Source organism: Talpa europaea (assembly GCF_964194135.1).
Source record: "Talpa europaea genome assembly, chromosome: 8".
Classification (NCBI taxonomy): Eukaryota; Metazoa; Chordata; class Mammalia; order Eulipotyphla; family Talpidae; genus Talpa; species Talpa europaea.
Window position 1 is genome coordinate 44,546,857 of NC_140075.1, and position 18,565 is coordinate 44,565,421.

The 18,565-nt window shown below is 35.1% G+C and overlaps 1 protein-coding gene across 9 annotated transcripts in view; it reads left to right on the forward strand.

The window, feature by feature from the left end:
* The window catches only part of TCF12 (transcription factor 12), a gene marked incomplete at both ends in the record, with an annotated part of 325,036 nt that overhangs the window by 250,031 nt on the left and 56,440 nt on the right, over window positions 1-18,565 (forward strand). For 2 of the 9 annotated variants that reach the window (XM_084240811.1, XM_084240812.1), the window contains one exon: window positions 13,982-14,050. The exons of the other annotated variants lie outside the window; for them this stretch is intronic. In XM_084240811.1, coding sequence (XP_084096937.1) covers window positions 13,982-14,050 — 69 coding nt within the window. Of the gene's footprint in view, window positions 1-13,981; window positions 14,051-18,565 lie in introns of those variants that run through there. 9 annotated transcript variants of the gene reach the window in all.

The following is an 18,565-nucleotide window of genomic DNA, read 5'->3' on the forward strand; positions in this document are numbered from 1 at the left end:
GGTCCCTTATTTAGGTTTTCTAAATTCCTGCTATGAGTGAGACCATCCGGTGTTTTTCTTTTTCTTTCTGGCTAATTTCGCTGAGCATGATCCTAAAAGGCACTTATTAATACTCAACTGCAGGCACACACACAAAAAAAGGTTAATAAAAGGTTTATTTACAGAAGAAGGGGACCTGCACCCCTATGTTTATAGCAGCACAATTTATAATAGCTAAGCTTTGGAAACAATCCAAATGCCCAAAAATAGATGACTGGATCAAGAAGATGTGGTACATATACACCATGGAATATTACTCAGCATTCAAAAAAGATAAACACATGCAATTTGCAGCAACATGGATGGAGCTGGAAGGGATCATGCTCAGCGAAATAAGCCAGAAAGAAAAAGAAAAATACTGGATGGTCTCACTCATAGCAGGAATCTAGAAAACTTAAATAAAGAACCAGGAAAAGAAATAACTATAAGAAAGAAAAAAATCAAAATCAACAAACAATTATGAACCAGAGACACGCTTTGGGGGGTGGGGGAGGAGGGATTGGGGTCAAAATCAGGGGGTTGCAATTGTATGGGGAATATAAAAATAAAAAATTTAAAAAAAATAAAAATAAATAAAAATTAAAAAAAATTTAAGGTTAAAAAAAAGAAGGGGAAATGAAGAAATGAATAACTCAGGGAGATAAAAAGGGAGATAAATTCATGAATGCATCCTACCAGTTCCGCTGACCTGGAATCCAAATGGCGCACTGAGAACTGGCAAAAAGCCAAGAGCTGTGAGCCCAAAAGTGAGCCCCAAGGCCCACATGGCTGGTTTTATACCAAACCTAGCTTCTTAATGCCACCCTCAGATCCCAACAACCCTCCCTTTGGTGATGATGGAATTTGTTGTTCCCCGTGTCTTGAAGGCTTTGGTCTGGAGTGGGGGTGGAGTCCACAAAATCTGTATGGAGTTTGCTCAGGACATCCTTTCCCCCTAATAGTACAATTGTGAAATAGATTTTGTTGAATCATGTAACATGTCTCTTTGTAAACATAAATTTCATGCAAAACTTGAGACTTCCATGCCATGAGTAGAAAATTCAGTTTTCAAAATTAATCTCTATAAATTTAAGTGAATATCTGTGGTTCTTTCTGTGGGAACTAAATAAAATGGTTAGTATTAACAGTAAATAATTCTTAAAACATCAGTAATAAAATTCTTCAGTCTTTTGACTATCCTTGATCATTTTTTATTGATCAAACTTGTCATTGTTTAAAAAATCAGGTTATCACTATCTTTTCCAACATCACCAAAACTTACAAATTTTTTTAAAAAACATAATTTGAATAAGAATTAAAAATTTGGGGGGCCTCCCCGGTGGCACAGCTGTTGAGCGCTGGGTTCCGAAGCTGCCCACAGCCTCTGCAGTGCTGGTTCCATCCCCAGCTGCTCCCCGGCCACTGGAGGAGGGTCCCACATGGCGCGCAGACCTCTCCTGCCGCCCGCTGCTCCCCTCAGCAGTGTACTTCGGTCCTTCTGCCTGCTCTGCTCCCTGCTCTGGCTCTGGTGAGTTCTCTCACCCTCCCACGCTTCTGGGAGGGTATACTTGTGTATTTACTTGTGTATTTACACAAGCACTGGGTGTACCACCGGGGAGGCCCCCAAAATTTTTAATTCTTATTCAAATTATGTACCCAGTGCTTGTGTAAATAAATAAATCTTTTTAAAAAAATGTCAAAAAATTTTGTTATCAGAGTGGTTTCCATTTAATAGATCTCCAGTGAGAGAAATATTAATCCATTCTGTTAAAATCAGTAAGTATATATATATATATAGTGTTTGCTGTGAATGAATAACTCTTTTAGAATTTAGAGATTTAAGTATGAGTCAAGCATTGACAGTATATCCTGTCTTTAAGATGTGTATAGTGAAAAGATAACTTTGATCTTTGGAATAAAGTAACTCATAGTTGTTGTTATTGTTGTTGTTTTCTTTTTTAGTAACTATTCCCCTTTGGATATATAGTTGAGTATCCAGGAAATGCTTTGTGAATAGGATAAAGCTAAATACCCTGAAGCTATTATTTTATGTCTTCTATAAGAGGGAACATCACCTGTCCCAAACAGTACTTTTCAACTTAGTTTGGCTGTTCAAACCATTAAAAATGTTAACTTGCTTTCTTTGTATAAGAAATTTAATTATTTGTCCTTTGCCCTCCTTAAATATACAGTTATACACAAAAATAGGGCTAGGTTTGCAGAAAATGAGAAGTCAGAGGTAAGTCAGCCATTAGCTATAACTGCAGTGTACTAGGATTGACCTAATTAACAAAATAGGAACATGATCCTCACATGACAGAGTACATGAAAAACTAGGATACAGAAAACATTTCCCTAAAGGAAAAAAAAAGTTATGATTTCACTAGCATTCAAGTAAAACAATGATAATCTTTCCATACTAAATTTTTCATACTGAAATTCAAAAATTTGACCATTTGTCACTACCTCTGGTACTATCATTGTCTAAACCACCTTTATTTCCTTCCATAATTATGACAACAATTCCCAGCTGGTCTCCCAGTTTTCATTTTCTTTTTTAACATAGGAAGATCCTTTAAAATGTAGTCACATGATATCATTTTTCTGCTCAAAATCTTCTAGTAACTTCTTTTATTTCTAAGACCAAAATCCTTAAGTCAACTTTCAGAATCAATCTGCTGTGTCCCAGCTACCACCCAGATTTCATCCTCCCCTCCAGCCACTTTGCCTTCTTTATTGCTCCTAACTATGAGGCACTCCTGCCTCAAGGTCTTTGCATTTGCAGCCTGATCTCAAAGATATTGTAGGTTTGCTTCCAGACCATCACAATAAAGCAAATATCACAATAAAGTGAGTCACACGTACTTTATGGTTTTCCAGTGCATATAAAAGTTATGTGCACACTATATAGTAGTCTAGTAAGTCTGCATTATGTCTATGAAAATAGTGAACATACTTTAAATTAAATGTGACATAGAACCATGAGATGAGCACATTTTCTGTTGAAAAAATGGTGCCAGTAGACTTACTTCAGCACCAGGTTGCCAAACCTTTGATTTGTAAAAAACACAATAGTCTACACGATGCGATAAAACAAGGTATGTGTGTATTTTCTCTCTGCCAGGGCACACTTCCCTCATTATCCATATAGCTAGTTTTTTCACTTTAGGCTTTAGTCTTTTTCTTTTTAATCACATACCACTTTATCAGTGGGAATCTTTTGTGAACTTACTATGTAAAATGGCAACATGCTCCCAGCACCTTGTCACTGCTTCCCTGCTGTATGATATGCAGTAAATTTTTTTATTCTTTATCTGTTTCACCCAGGAGAGTGAAACAGAGGTAGGTAGGAATATTTTTTATGTTAATTGCTGTATCAGTAGCACTAAGTTATGTAATATATGCTTAGTGAATATTTGTTGAATAATAAATAATCGGCAATATAGCTATAGTTTTACTTTCTCTCCATGCTCAGTTAACTCAGAGTAAGTATAAACAACATAAAAGATACTCTGAACTAATACATCCTTCAAGGGGCGCTGCCAGTATATTTTAACCATTTATGTCATAAAACGTATAGCAAACTTTGTATTAAAAAAAAAAAAAAACTTTCCAGGGAGGGAAAAACTCCAGTTTTTCATCAGAAAAATGAAAGTATTTTCAGTGGCAAAGACACTGAAATTCTTCCTACTTGTGTGGACATAGTCTTTACCTCGGTTAGATACATTAGAAATAGGAAGATGTGCATTTTCTTTTCCATGAGGTCTTAGTATTTGATAATTGTGTTCTTACAGTTAAATATCTTTATCCAATTTTTTTAATATCTGAAAGGGGTATGGCTCACTAGGGGGGAAAAAAACGGAGAAGATACTTGCGCAGACAAAAGTGGGAGAAAGAGCTACTTCTCCAAGGGAAAGGTTTGTTAAAAAAGAAGCTGGCACAATCACAGTTTGGCAGTCTTGAGACAAGAGCTGCTGCCTTTATTCCAATTTTAAGAGTAGTAACACAGTTTGAACAATTTTATGTGTCGATAATTTCAGTCTAAAGTAACCATGTTGGGGCAAACAAGTGCCCTTAAGATCACACAAGTGTAAAGGTACTGTGTCACACCACATGCTGCTTTTCACCCTTCAGTCTTAAATTGAACCCTGTCAACTTTCCAGCCTACACATTTACCTACCCACCTTTGTTTATAATCACATTAACAATCTTTTATATTAATCTGAATTCTCTAACCAAAAGGCACAAGGAAGCAAGTCACAGGCCCTACTTATTTATCAGTGAAGGAATAGTCAATGAAGGAGTTATAGCCTACTTAGTTAAAATGGGCTCTCTACTAACTCTGTAACTCTTTGATGCTTGCTGAAATTATAACAAAACTGTCTCTGTAGAAGCTACATGTTGATTTGAAACTGAAAAATACACAGAAACCCTATTTTAAATGAAGTTGGAAGATGAGCAAATGTTCTCACATATGTGTATCAGCAAACTACAGGACCTTACATGCCTTTCATCTCTGATGGGAAGTGATACTGCTTACCCTCCCCCAGTGGAAGGAAGGAATACTTTCCTCTTTGACCAGCAACAGACCAGCCAGTGAGAAAAGGCATAAATCAACAAATGAAAAGCACCACACATCAAACTCTCAGTTCCCTCCAATGAACCCTGGTTTCAACAGAGTTGAAACTAAATCTAAATCTAAATCTGTTTTATAAATCTATTTGGGTTGGGTCTGGCTTTGTCCTGGGGAAAGTGTGCTGGTATCTCAAAAGACTGCACTGTCCACATGGTCTTTTTTTTTTTAAAGATTTATTTATGCATACAAGAACTGGGGTACAAGCCAGAGGTATGGGGGTGAGAGTGTTATAGGGCAGCCCCGATATTGAAAGGGTTGCCTGGCTGTGGGTCCTCACCCGCGCGCTTAAAAGGGACTTATTAATATTCCACTACAGGCATACACAAAAGGTTAATAAAAGGTTTATTTACAAGGGGAAAGGAAATAAGGAAAATATACAACTCAGGGAGAAAATAGGGAAATGAAGTCTTTAATGCGTCCTACCCCATCAGCCGACCTGGAAACCCAAAGGCACTCTCAGAGCTGGCTGGACCTGTGAGCTGGCAGAGAGCCAAAATGGGGGAACCTCTCCAAAGCCCACGTGTCTGGCTTTATACCAACCTGGCTGCTTAACCCCACCCTCAGGTCCCAGCCACCTTCCCTTTGGTGGTGATGGGATTTGGAGTTCCCAGTATCTTTGGCTTTGGCCTGGGGTGGGGGTGGAGTCCACAAAGCCTGTATGGAATTAGCTTTAGGACATCCTTTTCCCCCCTAACAAGAGGATTCACCGGAGACAGAGTGGGGAACCACACAGGCAGATCATCTAAAATACATAGCCGAGGGGAGCAGTGGGCAAGTCAGGAGAGGTCTGCTGTACCATGTGGTTCACCTCCTTGGCCAAGTATTGAGCTCGTGTTGCTGTGGCTTGGATAGCTTCACAGAGCTGTGTCTTGATCCCTTGCATCACCAGGGAGGCCCAAAATTGTCTTTTGGTGGTTGTTTCTGAGCAAATTTTGTTGGTGAAATAATTGGCTGCTATTTGTTTGAGATCACTGAAACATAAAATGTCTGACCTGTAGATCAGATTTCACATTATTGAGGAACCAAAACTGGCATCAAACAAATTGAATACTCACAAAGTTACATGAGAGTTGTTACCTATTGGTAAATGTCAACCCTTCCCACTTTAAATTTTTAACTTTTTTTTTTTTTAAAAAAAAATGCTTTAAATGAAATGTATTACTAGAATACAAAACATTTCCACTCTTTAGCCTAAAACTGAGAAGTTGTAATTATGTTTTCAATTCCCTTTTGGATCAACCCTTTATTTCATGTAAGGCTTCAGGCTTTTAATTATACACTTGAAGACCTGATTATATGGATACAATTTAAGATTGCTGTGGACACTAGCTATCTTCTAGGCTTGTGAGTTACAACCCTTGATCTTTAAAGCAATAATATGACAAGATATAAAATATTTTAGCAAACCTAAAAATTATGTGATTTACTGATATAAAATTACCCATTGTGTCTAAAACATCAAATTTATTTCTCTAGAATTATTTCAGCTCAATATAGCAATGTTTCATTTTCCTTTTAATCAGATTCTGAATGGAAATTACATGGATTTTATTTTTCTTAAACAAGGAAAATTACCATAATTCAACAAAAATTTGGGAGACAGAAATTTTTTGAAATTTGAATTCACTGTTTTGGGGTGGAGTAGATAATAAAAGATTTTATTGGTGTGAAATAACTAGGAATCTTTGGCCCAATTTAATGCCTCAGAGAAATTCAATGACCTACCCTCAGCTCCCAGGCCTTCTGAGAGGTAGAGCTAAAATAAACCTGGATCCCTGTCTCACTCCTAGTTCAGTGCTCTTTTCATTATGTGATGTTACTCCACAGATTCTGGAACCTGAGCCACCTATTGCCCACTACAGAGAGAGTAATAAGGAGAAAGACAATACTTCTGCCCCACTTTATGTACTTGTGATGTGGATACACTTATACACGTACTGTTTTTCATAGTTTTCTTATCTTTTCTTCCATCTGTCTGTAAGGGACAGTTGTTGAGCTGGCATATTGCCTTTTCCATGAAGGATACAAAGCATTAGTAAAGCTTTGCTCCATGTTGAACCAAAAACATCTCCTGTCTTCCCCCATTCATTATACACCTCATCAGATATATTTTCAACATGAAATATTATTTGGGTTTTGTTGAGTGTTGTCACCAGAATTTAGTAGTAAGAAGCTGTCCTTTTTAAGATAAATCTTTTCATAAACTCAGGATCTACATGATTTCTTCCAAGGAATATAACTAAAATTTGCTTTGTTACTCGATCATCACAAATGTGAGGCAGGATGATTTGGGAGACTCTGAATATTTAATCACAGAAAGGTATAAAATATTAAAAATTACTACCACTAACAAGAATTTTTACTGAAACAAACAGATTGCAGGCCACAAGTAACTTAATACATGTTATTTAGAGTTTCAGATTGCACATTCTTGAAATGGCTCTGGGCTAAGATGCAGATGTTACTTCTGAGCTCTTTAAAAATAAATTTAAAATAGAGTATCTGTTGCTGATACATTTCTCATAAATTGAAAGGATCTGGTGTTCTCCAACACAGAAGAAAAAAATTTCATAGGTCAAAGAAGAAACAAAAACAGGTGGCACTTTCCTTAATAGAAAGTTAACTTGACCCAAGACCAAGTTACTTACTTTTTACAGATGATTTAAATAATAGCTTTGCTTACAGTTTTGTTTTGTTAGGTTGTCTAATAAGTCAATAGTGCAAAGCCTTGTCCTACTCTTGAAAGCTTTTCAGAAGTGCTGGTTTATTGAGGAATTTAAAAAACTGGGTGTTCTCTTTTTTTTTTTTTTTTTTAAACGTGTACACACACCATTAGGCAGTCCTATGATTATAGAGCCATCTGCAGGAAAATTATCAAGTTGCAGCATAGTTAATGATTCTCTTACCATGCTATTTCAAGTGGCAAATAAAAAGTGACAAACTGCAATTCATGTTGGGAAAGAAATGGACAGCCAAGAGAGACAGGAATCACTTGGGAGGGAGACTGCTGCCCCCCCCCTTTAATTTTTCAAAGAAAACTGCTTTGTCATGCTTTATAATCAAAAGAAACCTGCAATTTGCTTCAGGTTTTACATATTCTCAGTAATTATAGTTCTTTTTCATTTGAAGGGTTTCTAATGACTGTCTTTTAGGAGCTTTGAATAATCTGTCAGATCTGTCCCTTCTATGGGGGGGGGACTATTTATTTACCTTAGAAAAAGATTTATTTGCTTTCTCCTCAAGGAGGTATGGCTGGTTTTTACACAGTTTTACCATCTGATGTTCTGTGTCTGAGACAGATAATGTGATTTGTGAACTTTAGCATGTGTTTCTACTCTTCTGAAACGTGTATGCTTCTGTAAGTATTGATGCTTCCATTTCCAACCAATATCCAAGTAAATTGTGTGAGCACTCAGATCAATCATCCACTATAACTGATTATTGGTTTGACTAAATTTAAGGTACTCATAATTAAGACATATTTAGACAGTGCTTTAATAGAATATCACCTGAGTAAAGATCACAAAATCAGGCCTTGGTTTTTTTTTTTTAAAGATTTTCATATAGTGGGAAGACAGTATTTGGAAACATTTTTACCAATTGATTAGCATCAGCAAGATGAGAGTGATATTGTTAAATCTTGAATATGCCCTATATATCAGTGCAGATCAATGGTATTATTAACTTTAAATAATATAAGTGTTGAGTGTTAGTTGATTGGCTTGAGAGAGGTGTATTACTTAACTAGAGTTTTATATTGTTGGGGTTTTTCTTTTGGTAAAAGGAATTTTTCTTTATTATGAGTTTATTAGAAAAAGACTGGAATACCAATTTCCTTAACACTAATGCAGTGCACACTAGAAAAACCTACTATATAATGTTCAGATATAAAATCTGGAATTTTGGTATTTGATTTACTTAATTAACAGGCTAACTAAAAAGGTGCACATTTAGGAAATAGCGTTCTCATGCTCTTTAAGCTAGTAAGGAAGAGACAGCACAGGAATGAGTCCTGTGCTTTAAATCTGCCCACTTGTAGAATCTCTCATTTATTCTCTTCAACCTATCATCACCCCCACCTTCCTTAGGAAAACACAGATTTCATTTGAGGAAATGTGAGCTTTGGCTTCATTTATTGTTCTGAAAGTCTTGTTTTCTAAGAACTGGTTCACTTAGAAGTTAGTTTTAAACTTTTAATGAGGACTGTGTACAGGTTTTTTATTTACTTCTTCAGCCACCTCTTCTAGCCTTTAGGGACACCAGAATGTTGCCTGCTTGTTTCAGAAAAATGTACAATAAGATTAACCATTTGCTGACCTTAATTAATTCAAAATATATAATTCAATTAAAATTTTCCTCTGAAAACTTCTTGGAATTTTAGGTTACTCTTGAAACATTCTTGCTTAAGGATAGTTTTAAAAATAGATCTGAGATTTACAGTGATCCAAGTATCAGGGGGTACAAGAGAGTCAGTAAAATAGATTAAAATATTACATGAGTTATCCCAAGAAATTTGCATAGCTCTCCAAAGAAGATCCATCTGTTTCTCAGTCAACAGAAAAATAAGAAGGACGTTTTTGTATGGGGACCTAGAACTTAAACTGAAGTGGCCAGAAAGTCCCGATATAATAGACTTTTGAAAACATCTTTACCTAAATCTACAATAAAAAAAGTAAATTACGGGCCTCCCCTGTGGCGCAGCTGTTGAGCGCTGGGTTGCGAAGCTGCCCGCAGCCTCTGCAGCGCCGGTTCGATCCCCAGCTGCTCCCCGGCCACCAGAGGAGGGTCCCACATGGCGCGTAGACCTCTCCTGCCGCCCGCTGCTCCCCTCAGCAGTGTACTTGGTCCTTCTGCCTGCTCTGCTCCCCGCTCTGGCTCTGGTGAATTCTCTCACCTGACTGTACCCAGTGCTTGTATGTATGTATGTATGTATGTATGTATGTATGTATGTATGTATAAATAAATAAATAAATAAATCTTTTTTTTAAAAAAAGTAAATTACTTAGGCAAAGCACATTGAGACCTTTTTTTTTTTAAAAAAAAAAAAAAGGTTTTAATTATTTATGCATACAAGAGCTGGGGTGCAGACCAGCAGTGTGGGGGTTGAGAGGATTCACCAGCGACAGAGTGGGGAGCAGAACAGACAGATCTACTGAAATACACTGCCGAAGGGAGCAGCGGGCGAGTCAGGAGCGATTCGCTGTGCAATGTAGGCTTGCTCCCTGGCTGGGAATCGAACTTGTGCTACAGTGTATGCAGATAGCTTCCTAGTGCTGAAACTGAATCCCTTGTGCCACCAGGGAGGCCCCATTGAGGCCTTTTGTATCTAGTTTAAGTCTGTGCTTGATGATGCTGGAATGGCTATAAACATCATATCCTGAATCCCTGAAGGGGCAAGCATATTTGAATATCAGGGAAATGAAAGAATTTTTTTTTAAGATTTATTTATTTATTGATACAAGCACCTAGTACAGTCAGAAGCGCGAGAGGGTGAGAGAATTCACCAGAGCCAGAGCAGGGAACAGAACAGACAGACTGACGAAACACAATGCTGAGGGGAGCAGCAGGAGTGGCAGGAGAGGTCTGCATGCCCTCACCAGCAGTCAGGGATCAAACGGGCAGCTTCACAGCCCAGTGCTCAACTGCTGTGCCACCAGGGGAGGCCCTGAAATGAAAGAATTCTTAAAGGGCCTCCCTGGTGGCACAGGGGTTAAAGTCTCAGTGCTATCAAGGCTATCAAGCTATCATCAACCACTGTGGCAACATGAGGTCTATCCCTGCCCTAAGTTCTATCCCCCACCAAGAAGCTGACCCACATGGTGCAGCAGATCGCTCTGTCTTGTCCACTGCTCCCCTCAGCAGTGTGTTTCGGTAGATCTGCCTGTTCTGCTCCCCACTCTTGTCTCTGGTGAATTCTCTTACCCCCCACACTTCTGGCCTATATCCAGCTCTTGTATGCATAAATAAATAAAAAAATTTTTAAAATAATTCTTTAGCCAAGGAATCATCAGTTTGTGAATAAAAGATGTATGGCCTCAAGTCATATTTTTTTCTCAGCATTCTCAACATTTTAATTAATAATGTTGCCAGTGTGTGTAGTTATGTCCATTTTGCTACAAAACTTAGTAACCTTTTTTTTTTTTTTACATTGTTGGGCTACTTAGCCATGAGTATTAAGTCAGATCATATAATTGTAGCATAACACATAAGTGATTACATAGAATTGTGGGTGGAAACAATTCAGGATAAAAAGTGCATGGTGGTTCAGAGCTTCTGGGCAGACTGCTTGTCTGTCTGAAATCATGTTGAAAAAGTGGCTCTGTCTCCAGCTGACTTGTTTTGTGAGGCTGAGACATAGGATTAACCCTTGACATGTCCTTAAAAAAAAAAAAAAGCAAAGATTAAACAACTGCATTGACTAAAGCAGCACTTGATCCAGCTATGTGCATTTTTCCTGTAATATGATTCTCCTTAAGAAAAAAATTGCTGCAGCTGTTACATAGATTAAATTAGATTTTTTTTTTCAAATAGCATTTTTGAGGAAGAGGAAAAAGGACTTTATTATAGAGATAATATATGATTTTGATGAAACAAATGACTACATCAACCAATTTTGGTTTCTTTCGGGTGAGGCAGACTCTTTAAAAAAATGATATTTTGGAGTAACAAACTTAAACCTTGCAATAGCACACAAGTAGAACATGAGAACATTTCATTTAGATTACTGCCATTTTCTTGATCGCTTAACTGTTTCTGAGGAATGAATTTGATGTTACATATGTAAATTGGTCTCATCATCTCCTCCCACACACCCCTCTCGCTGAAGTTTTACATCCTTTCTCAGTTTATGCACACAGTAGTGTGCACTCAGTGAATGTTGCATATTGGGGAAGAGGGCCTTAAATACACCTGTATGGATTTTATATCTGTTTTTGAGAGGAAATTTAGTTTCTGTTATTTCATATGCATGTTTCAGCTTTAACAGCAACTCTTAACCAGTTGCTTAATAAACTGATTTAGTAAAAGATTATAATGTCTGGCTTTATTTGGAACTTTCTAATTTGAATAATTATTGTAGAGTATCATAAGTTGCCTCCAAAATAAAGAAATGATGATATGCTAAAATTTTCACTGTGCTTTAACAGCCAAGATTATATAGATGGATTTACCCTATGATGTTTGTTTTATCAGTCATCATAGTACTCACTTTCTTCAGGCAGGTCCCAAAGAAATGAGCCTAACTTCTGCAGTCATGACAGATTTTTTTTTTTTTGACAATATATAAAAGTTTTCTCAGTTGGAGCAATGAGTCAAGAAGAAGATCTTGAAATATTGACAGTACTTTGTGGCTTCCCTCTATTCCCCATTCCCCCTCAATTTCTATTAAAAGTAAGTATTTAATTTTTAAGTATTAACAGGAAAAGGAAATTTCTTTTATATCAGGGATTTTCTTCTTTTTTTTTTTTTTTTTTTTTTAAAGAGTAGCCATAGAGAAAGACTATGTCTATGAAAGACTAAAATTTACTTGAATGGTTTTAAGGCATGGCATTGTTAATTGTAAATCAAAGCTTTTTACACAGTTCTCTAAGGATTGAAATGGGTCTTTGTGGTTTCTCAGGAGGGAGGAAGTTACCAACCACTCTGCAGACTGGCATTTTAATAGTCTGCTGTACAGTGATGTTCTTTTGCAGCTGCTGCTTAGCCTTTTCTATATCTGGAGAGTTGTAGGGAGGTTTTATTGTTTTGTTTTGTTTTTTTCTGATACCATCAGCTTTTAAAACATTGTGAAGTTAGCTGGCTTTATTGTTTAATTTGGATTTATCACTATAATTTATATTAAACCACTATGTTTCATAAGAATGGGGCAGGATGGGTCCCTCATATAATATTCCTAGAGTATTTCTTAGAGGAATTTTGCTTCATGAAAGCTGCCTTTAAAAAAGTGATGTGACTCTTTTTACAGCTTGTAAGCTCTTCTCTGATTAACACATTCTGTAGAACCTATAAGGTATGGGGGAAATAGTACAAAGAGGTTTTGTTGGGGAGAAAAGAAGTTGCTACTCTGTTTTTCTGGATTAGAATCCACACCAAAAACTACTTGAAAATGTAAAGATAACAAAATGGTTTGTGTGTGAGGAATGTGTATTTGTAGTATTCAAAACTTTTGGACTTAGAAGTATAATGAATTTTAAAAATCTATAATATATTTAATCCCACACTGATTATTTTTCCTTTTTTAGAAATTTAAGCATTAACATGAAATATGAATTATAAAGCATTCCTTCAGAACAATAATTAGCTTAAAGGGGGGAAAGACTTCTAAGAAAACATTTTTAGTTTATCAGCCAGCATGTACATTTATTTGTCTGTATATACATCAGCCTTTCATACTTAAATGTAAGAGAAAACAAAACCTTTTTTGTTTCTTCTGTTTAGTTACTGTATTGCTTAATACATATTAAATGTTCTGGAAGACTGCAATCCATTATAACTGGTGTTTTAAGTGAGGATTTAAGGAACTTTATGTCTGAAAATCCTGTATTAAATATTTATGTTTTAAGAACATCATTTATTTTTAAGATAATTTTGGCAGGTTGAACTGAAATTTTTCAGCTAAATATGTTCCTTTCAGTATTATTTCAATATGATTTTTATAATTTAAAAAACATAATGCATTGTTCTAGTTAGTTAAGAGGTACTTACATGACGGGTTTGCTTTCTCCAGGAAGTGATTTTGTACAAGGCTTAACTGTCTAGATTCTTCTTGTTACGCATGATTCAGTGTTTCCAATTCCTGATTGCTTGATCATATGTTTATCAAAGTTGGAAGCAACTTTAGACCACACCAGATGGTAATATTGCTAGAGGTGTAGCAAGCTAGGTTTCTCTGCCACAAGTGCTCTAATTTAATTAAACTAAAATAGATTAGCAGAAGATCTGTCAGTTCCTTTTTCTTTGAGATATAACAAATACAGTATATAGAAGGAAATTAATAATTCCCTGGGATACTTATCCCTAGGACACGTATCTCTCTTCATTATTTAGCATTTCTAAGTAACTTTAATTTTTCTTAATACCCCAAGATTATCTTGTTGGTATCTTCCAGCAATGCAAGGACTTGATAGAAATTGAAAGAGGTTACTTACAGCATAAACCCTCCCTCTCTGCTCTGTGAGTTGGTTCAGTCCTATTTTGCATAAGTTCCTTTTGAGTAGATCCATGTGTGGATGCATAGTGCTGAAGACTTAACTCTCTGGCTGTGTGGATGTATGTTTTGGAGAAAAGCTGTGTGTGTTAGCTGCAAACAGTAACATTTTCAAAATCAACATGTATTGTGCTTATCCTGTCCCTGGAATGGGCAGCAATTCTTTGATGTATTACTACAATGGGAAAACGGTAAGTTTTTATCTTTTTTCTTAAAGCTTCTAACTGACTTCTTTAGTGGAAAACAGTGTAGATTAATTGCTTTTTTGCTAAAACCTGTTAGATTTTTTTCTATCGTTTTATGCAATACATTTAGATTGTATATTTCTTTGTAAGTATAGCATCGATAAAGCTATACCTTTGGCACAGCTATTCAATAGTTGTTGGCTTTTACTTTTTAAATAAAGTGTAAAAAGTAAACTTGAATTTGTGAGTTATTAGTTTTAATGGCTGATGTCTTTACCAGCAATGAGCTTGAAAGTACTTTTATTGTTTTCCTATATTGAAAGCATATAATGTGTATTTAAGATATATATACACACACATATATATTTTGAGGATTACTCGATGCTTTGTAGATAGAAGGAAAGATGAAAGTCATCTTGGATATGCATAAAAATAACAAGTATGAAGCTCTGGGAATGATTAGGGAAGCAGTCAGCTAGTGAGGGCCGTATTTCCTGTTTGGAGTTTCAGGTCCAGAGCCTGACTTTGCTGGGATACCATCTGTTTCCAATCAAACTAGAATTTTGACCCTGTACAGATTCATAAAATAAATCACTATTTTTCAAAGAATGCATTTATGCATTTTCCAAAGAATGTATTTGTGGTCAATTTATAGCCTGTGGATGTTTTAAAATACCTTTCTGTAATGCTAAGTAAGATCTTTCTATTTTTTAAATTAGTTATTTAGTATGTTTCTGCAAAAATGTCTTTAAGTCAGAAGATTTTATACATTCTTAAAAGAAAAGTGAACTTCTGAAATATTCGATAGGTGTTATCATTGTAGTAAGGTATTTGATAAATGTTATAAAAATATTATACTAATGAATAACAATCTTGGGTTTATGTTAGTAATTTATTATTTTCCTCCTCAGTCTTTTCAAAAAAACATTTCTCCCCTTAAATAGCTTATTAATACAGATATAACCAGTGATTTGGGATAGTGGGGATTGAAAGTGGAGGCATTTTAATGTTTGAAGTTATAATGAAAATTTAATCACATTTCCCCAAAATAGGTATGAAATCAGATGTTTGTCCCTTTTCTTTTTACCACTTTAATATGTGGTGACAGCATATGACTCTCACCAGGGTGTGTGAGAACTAATGAAAATACTTTTTCATTCTCTGCTTTCCTAAGGCCTCTTTGCAATTTGTTAGCATTTTGGTTGTAAACTTTTGCGTAAGCTTTGTGATAATCAAGCCAAAATATCCTCAAACTAATTTAAAAGGTATTTAAGCTGTCCATACTAGCAGAGCTTTGCAGAATGTGAGAGGTTAATATATAAGTGAAATTACCTAATTGCTATAATTTCTTGCCCACTGTCAGATTTGAAAATATTTTCCTTCTACGTCCAATTCTGAGGGAAATCGTATATTGGAAGGTGTGTGTGTGTGTGTGTGTGTGTGTGTGTGTGTGTGTGTGTGTGTGACATAGACAGAGAAAGAGAAAATGAGCTAGTTCAGTAAAATTAATTATACAAGACCCCTGAAGCAAAGAAACTATAACTCAGATTGAGTTTAGATTTTATTTTTCGAGAGCACAGATCATTCTATTACAACATTTCTCTTTGTTCTACATTGGTTGGGGGAGGTAGGGAACAGCTTTGATCGTATTAAGTATTTCCAGGCTTACGATAAATGACATGCTAGAGGAGTGTAGCCTGAAAATTGATAGCCTATGCCTGATATAGGTCAAAGGTGACATTTATGTTCTTGAAAAATGCATAAGACCTTAGCCTTACATGTATTTTCTGTTACGTTTTTACCACCGGTAGTTCTTTATTATTATTTTCTTATAATTCTTAAATAGGGAAGTCATGTGGTATGTAAGTACATTACCAGACTATGTAAAGCCTCATATCAATATATACTGGGAAATGTCTATCCATTAATGGTTTATAGTAAAAACTAGCATTTAAATTAGTATTTTGAACTCTGAGTGAATTATACTTCCTTGCTTGAGTTAATGCAAATTTTATTTAATTCTCTTGGTGAACAGGTTAAATTTAAGCTCACTTTTAATCCTATTTTATTCATTTATGATAGCGAAGATTAGTATTTTGAAATGCTAATAAATTCATGATGATTTCATTTTTAAGATCCCATTATTAATATTATAAAAGAGTAAGACATCCTAAGCAGTGCTAGTCTTAAACAGAATGCTTTCCCCTTTCAGTTTTTATTTTTAAATTTTCAAGTTGATTACATTTATTTAAGGATGTTTAGAGTGTTTTAATAATAAGACTGAACTCTAAGAAATACATAGATATATCAGAGAAGAGTCTTTTCCTATTTTATTCATTAAGGTTATGTGGATATGTTGGGTTGTTGGAAATATTAACAAGCTAGGATGTATGTGTGCAGAAAAGAAAAATCATGTCTGTTTTAAACCTATTTCCCCCACTATTTGAAAAGAGAAGGTCTTCATGTTCTATACCATGTATAGCTTTTGTGTAGCTGTATTCTATACCATACTGTAAGAAATTAATGTGTTTGTAATAGGGTATTTAAAACTTTTGAATATTGTAATTTTTTGAGATTTTAAAAAATAGCAAAGATAATAAGTTTCTATGGTACCTTATATATAAAGAATTTGGCCTGCATCCAGTTTTCTCATTGATATGACTAAATTGTGTCCTTTATGCAGAAAGGTAGAAAGTCTTAGAGGTAAAGAAAGGAAAGTTTTGGGAGGAGAGCATTCCGTTTTCTTCACCTTGAGGATTCTGGAGTTTGGACCTTCCCCTGATCTGATCAACCTCCATTTTCTAGGCCTTGAACTGAAGATGCTACAAAGTGTTCCAGGTATAAAAATTGCAGCAAGTACAGACATGATGCTCTTTTAATTGTATCAAAAGAATACTTTTAATCTCACTCAAGACAACACAGAAATCTAAGTATAAAACTCAAGCTTTGAAACACATTTTGAATATTGAGCTTCTTTGGACCCAATATGGGAAAGAAAAGACAGGAATTAACATGATTATTAGGGCTTCTTTTGTGTCAGAAGCTATGCTGAGGACTTTATGTTTATCTCATTTAATTCTCAGTACTACTCTGTCATTTAGCTATTACTACCCTCATTTGTAAGTATGGAAAGAAAGGTTCAGGGACATTAAATATCTTGTTCATGCCTTATCCAATTAGTAAGTGCTGAGGACAGAATTGAACCAAGGTCTCATCCAAACAGCAGGGTTTCCTCTTACATCAACCAAAGGCAAGTAAACTAGCCTTGGAAAAGGTCTAACTTCATTCATCCTTACTGCTATTTGTATAAAAATATACTACGTTGGAAAGAAAATGTAACTGGGAAAAAAAAACACTAGATCTTTCTTATAATTATTCTTTGCATATATAGAGATATGATTAGACTAATAATTTTATGAATGCTAACTGATGTGGTCAGTCAAGCAAATTTTTGTTATTTTATATTTTAAATAAGAAACTTACAACTATCCAGTATATGTTTAAAAAAACTTAGGAAATTTGGCTAGCAGGTCTCTTCATCTAATAGAACTCAGTACTAAAAACTGGTTTAGCCATGTAGTATGTAATGGCCTGACACCTGCCTGCTCATACAGTTTGTATTTTCATAAGAATTAGAGGAGCAAGTAGCCAAAATTGCACTATAACTACTTCTGAGCCTTTTTTAAAAACCAGATAAATATTTTAGTTAACAAAAGCACAGAAACCAATACGAGAGTATATGGAACTACATTTCTGTTCCATTGAGGATTTATTGCTAATTAACATGAGAGAGGAAAGTACAATTAAGTTAATTCAAATTTTCAGGCTGTCTGTGGGCCCAGTAGAGTTAAATCTAACATTTGTACAATAAGAAAAACATGAAGTCATTTAAGAATTCGATGATGATAGAATGAATGCTAAAGATAGTGAATGATAAGGAGTTAAGTCTATTTTGATTTTATTTTCCCTTTACTAAAATTTTCTGTGGCTATGAAACTAAGGTCTTTTTTTTCTTGATCCAAGTGAATACAAATACCAGTGCGTTAAAACTATAGTCCCTGCAAGAGAGTATGTTTTCACTGTTCAATTTTATTAATGTTTTAGAAAGATATTTATGTCTCTTTCCATTTGTTCATGATTGTGTTGAATAAAGGGGATCAGGTGCTATATTGTTAGATTTAAATTTCTTTCAAATATAAATAGCTAAAAGTCACAGTCATTGACTTGTCCACTATATTTCTCAACCATACAAGTTTCAAACAGTCCCTTAAAAATTCTGTAGTTTATCCCTCGAGGAAAAAAATTTTGTGATTATTATAAAAATAATTATAATAAAAAGATAGTGAAATATGCCCAGTGTTGTTAATTTAAGATTATTGAAAATGTACTTGATTTATATATAAGAAATTTGTCTAACAATGGAAAACCAATATTCAGCTTTCCTTGTTAGCAAAAGTAATATCTCATTTTGAGCTACTTTGTACTTGAAACAGGGATTCTTTTTTTCTTATTTTTTTTTTA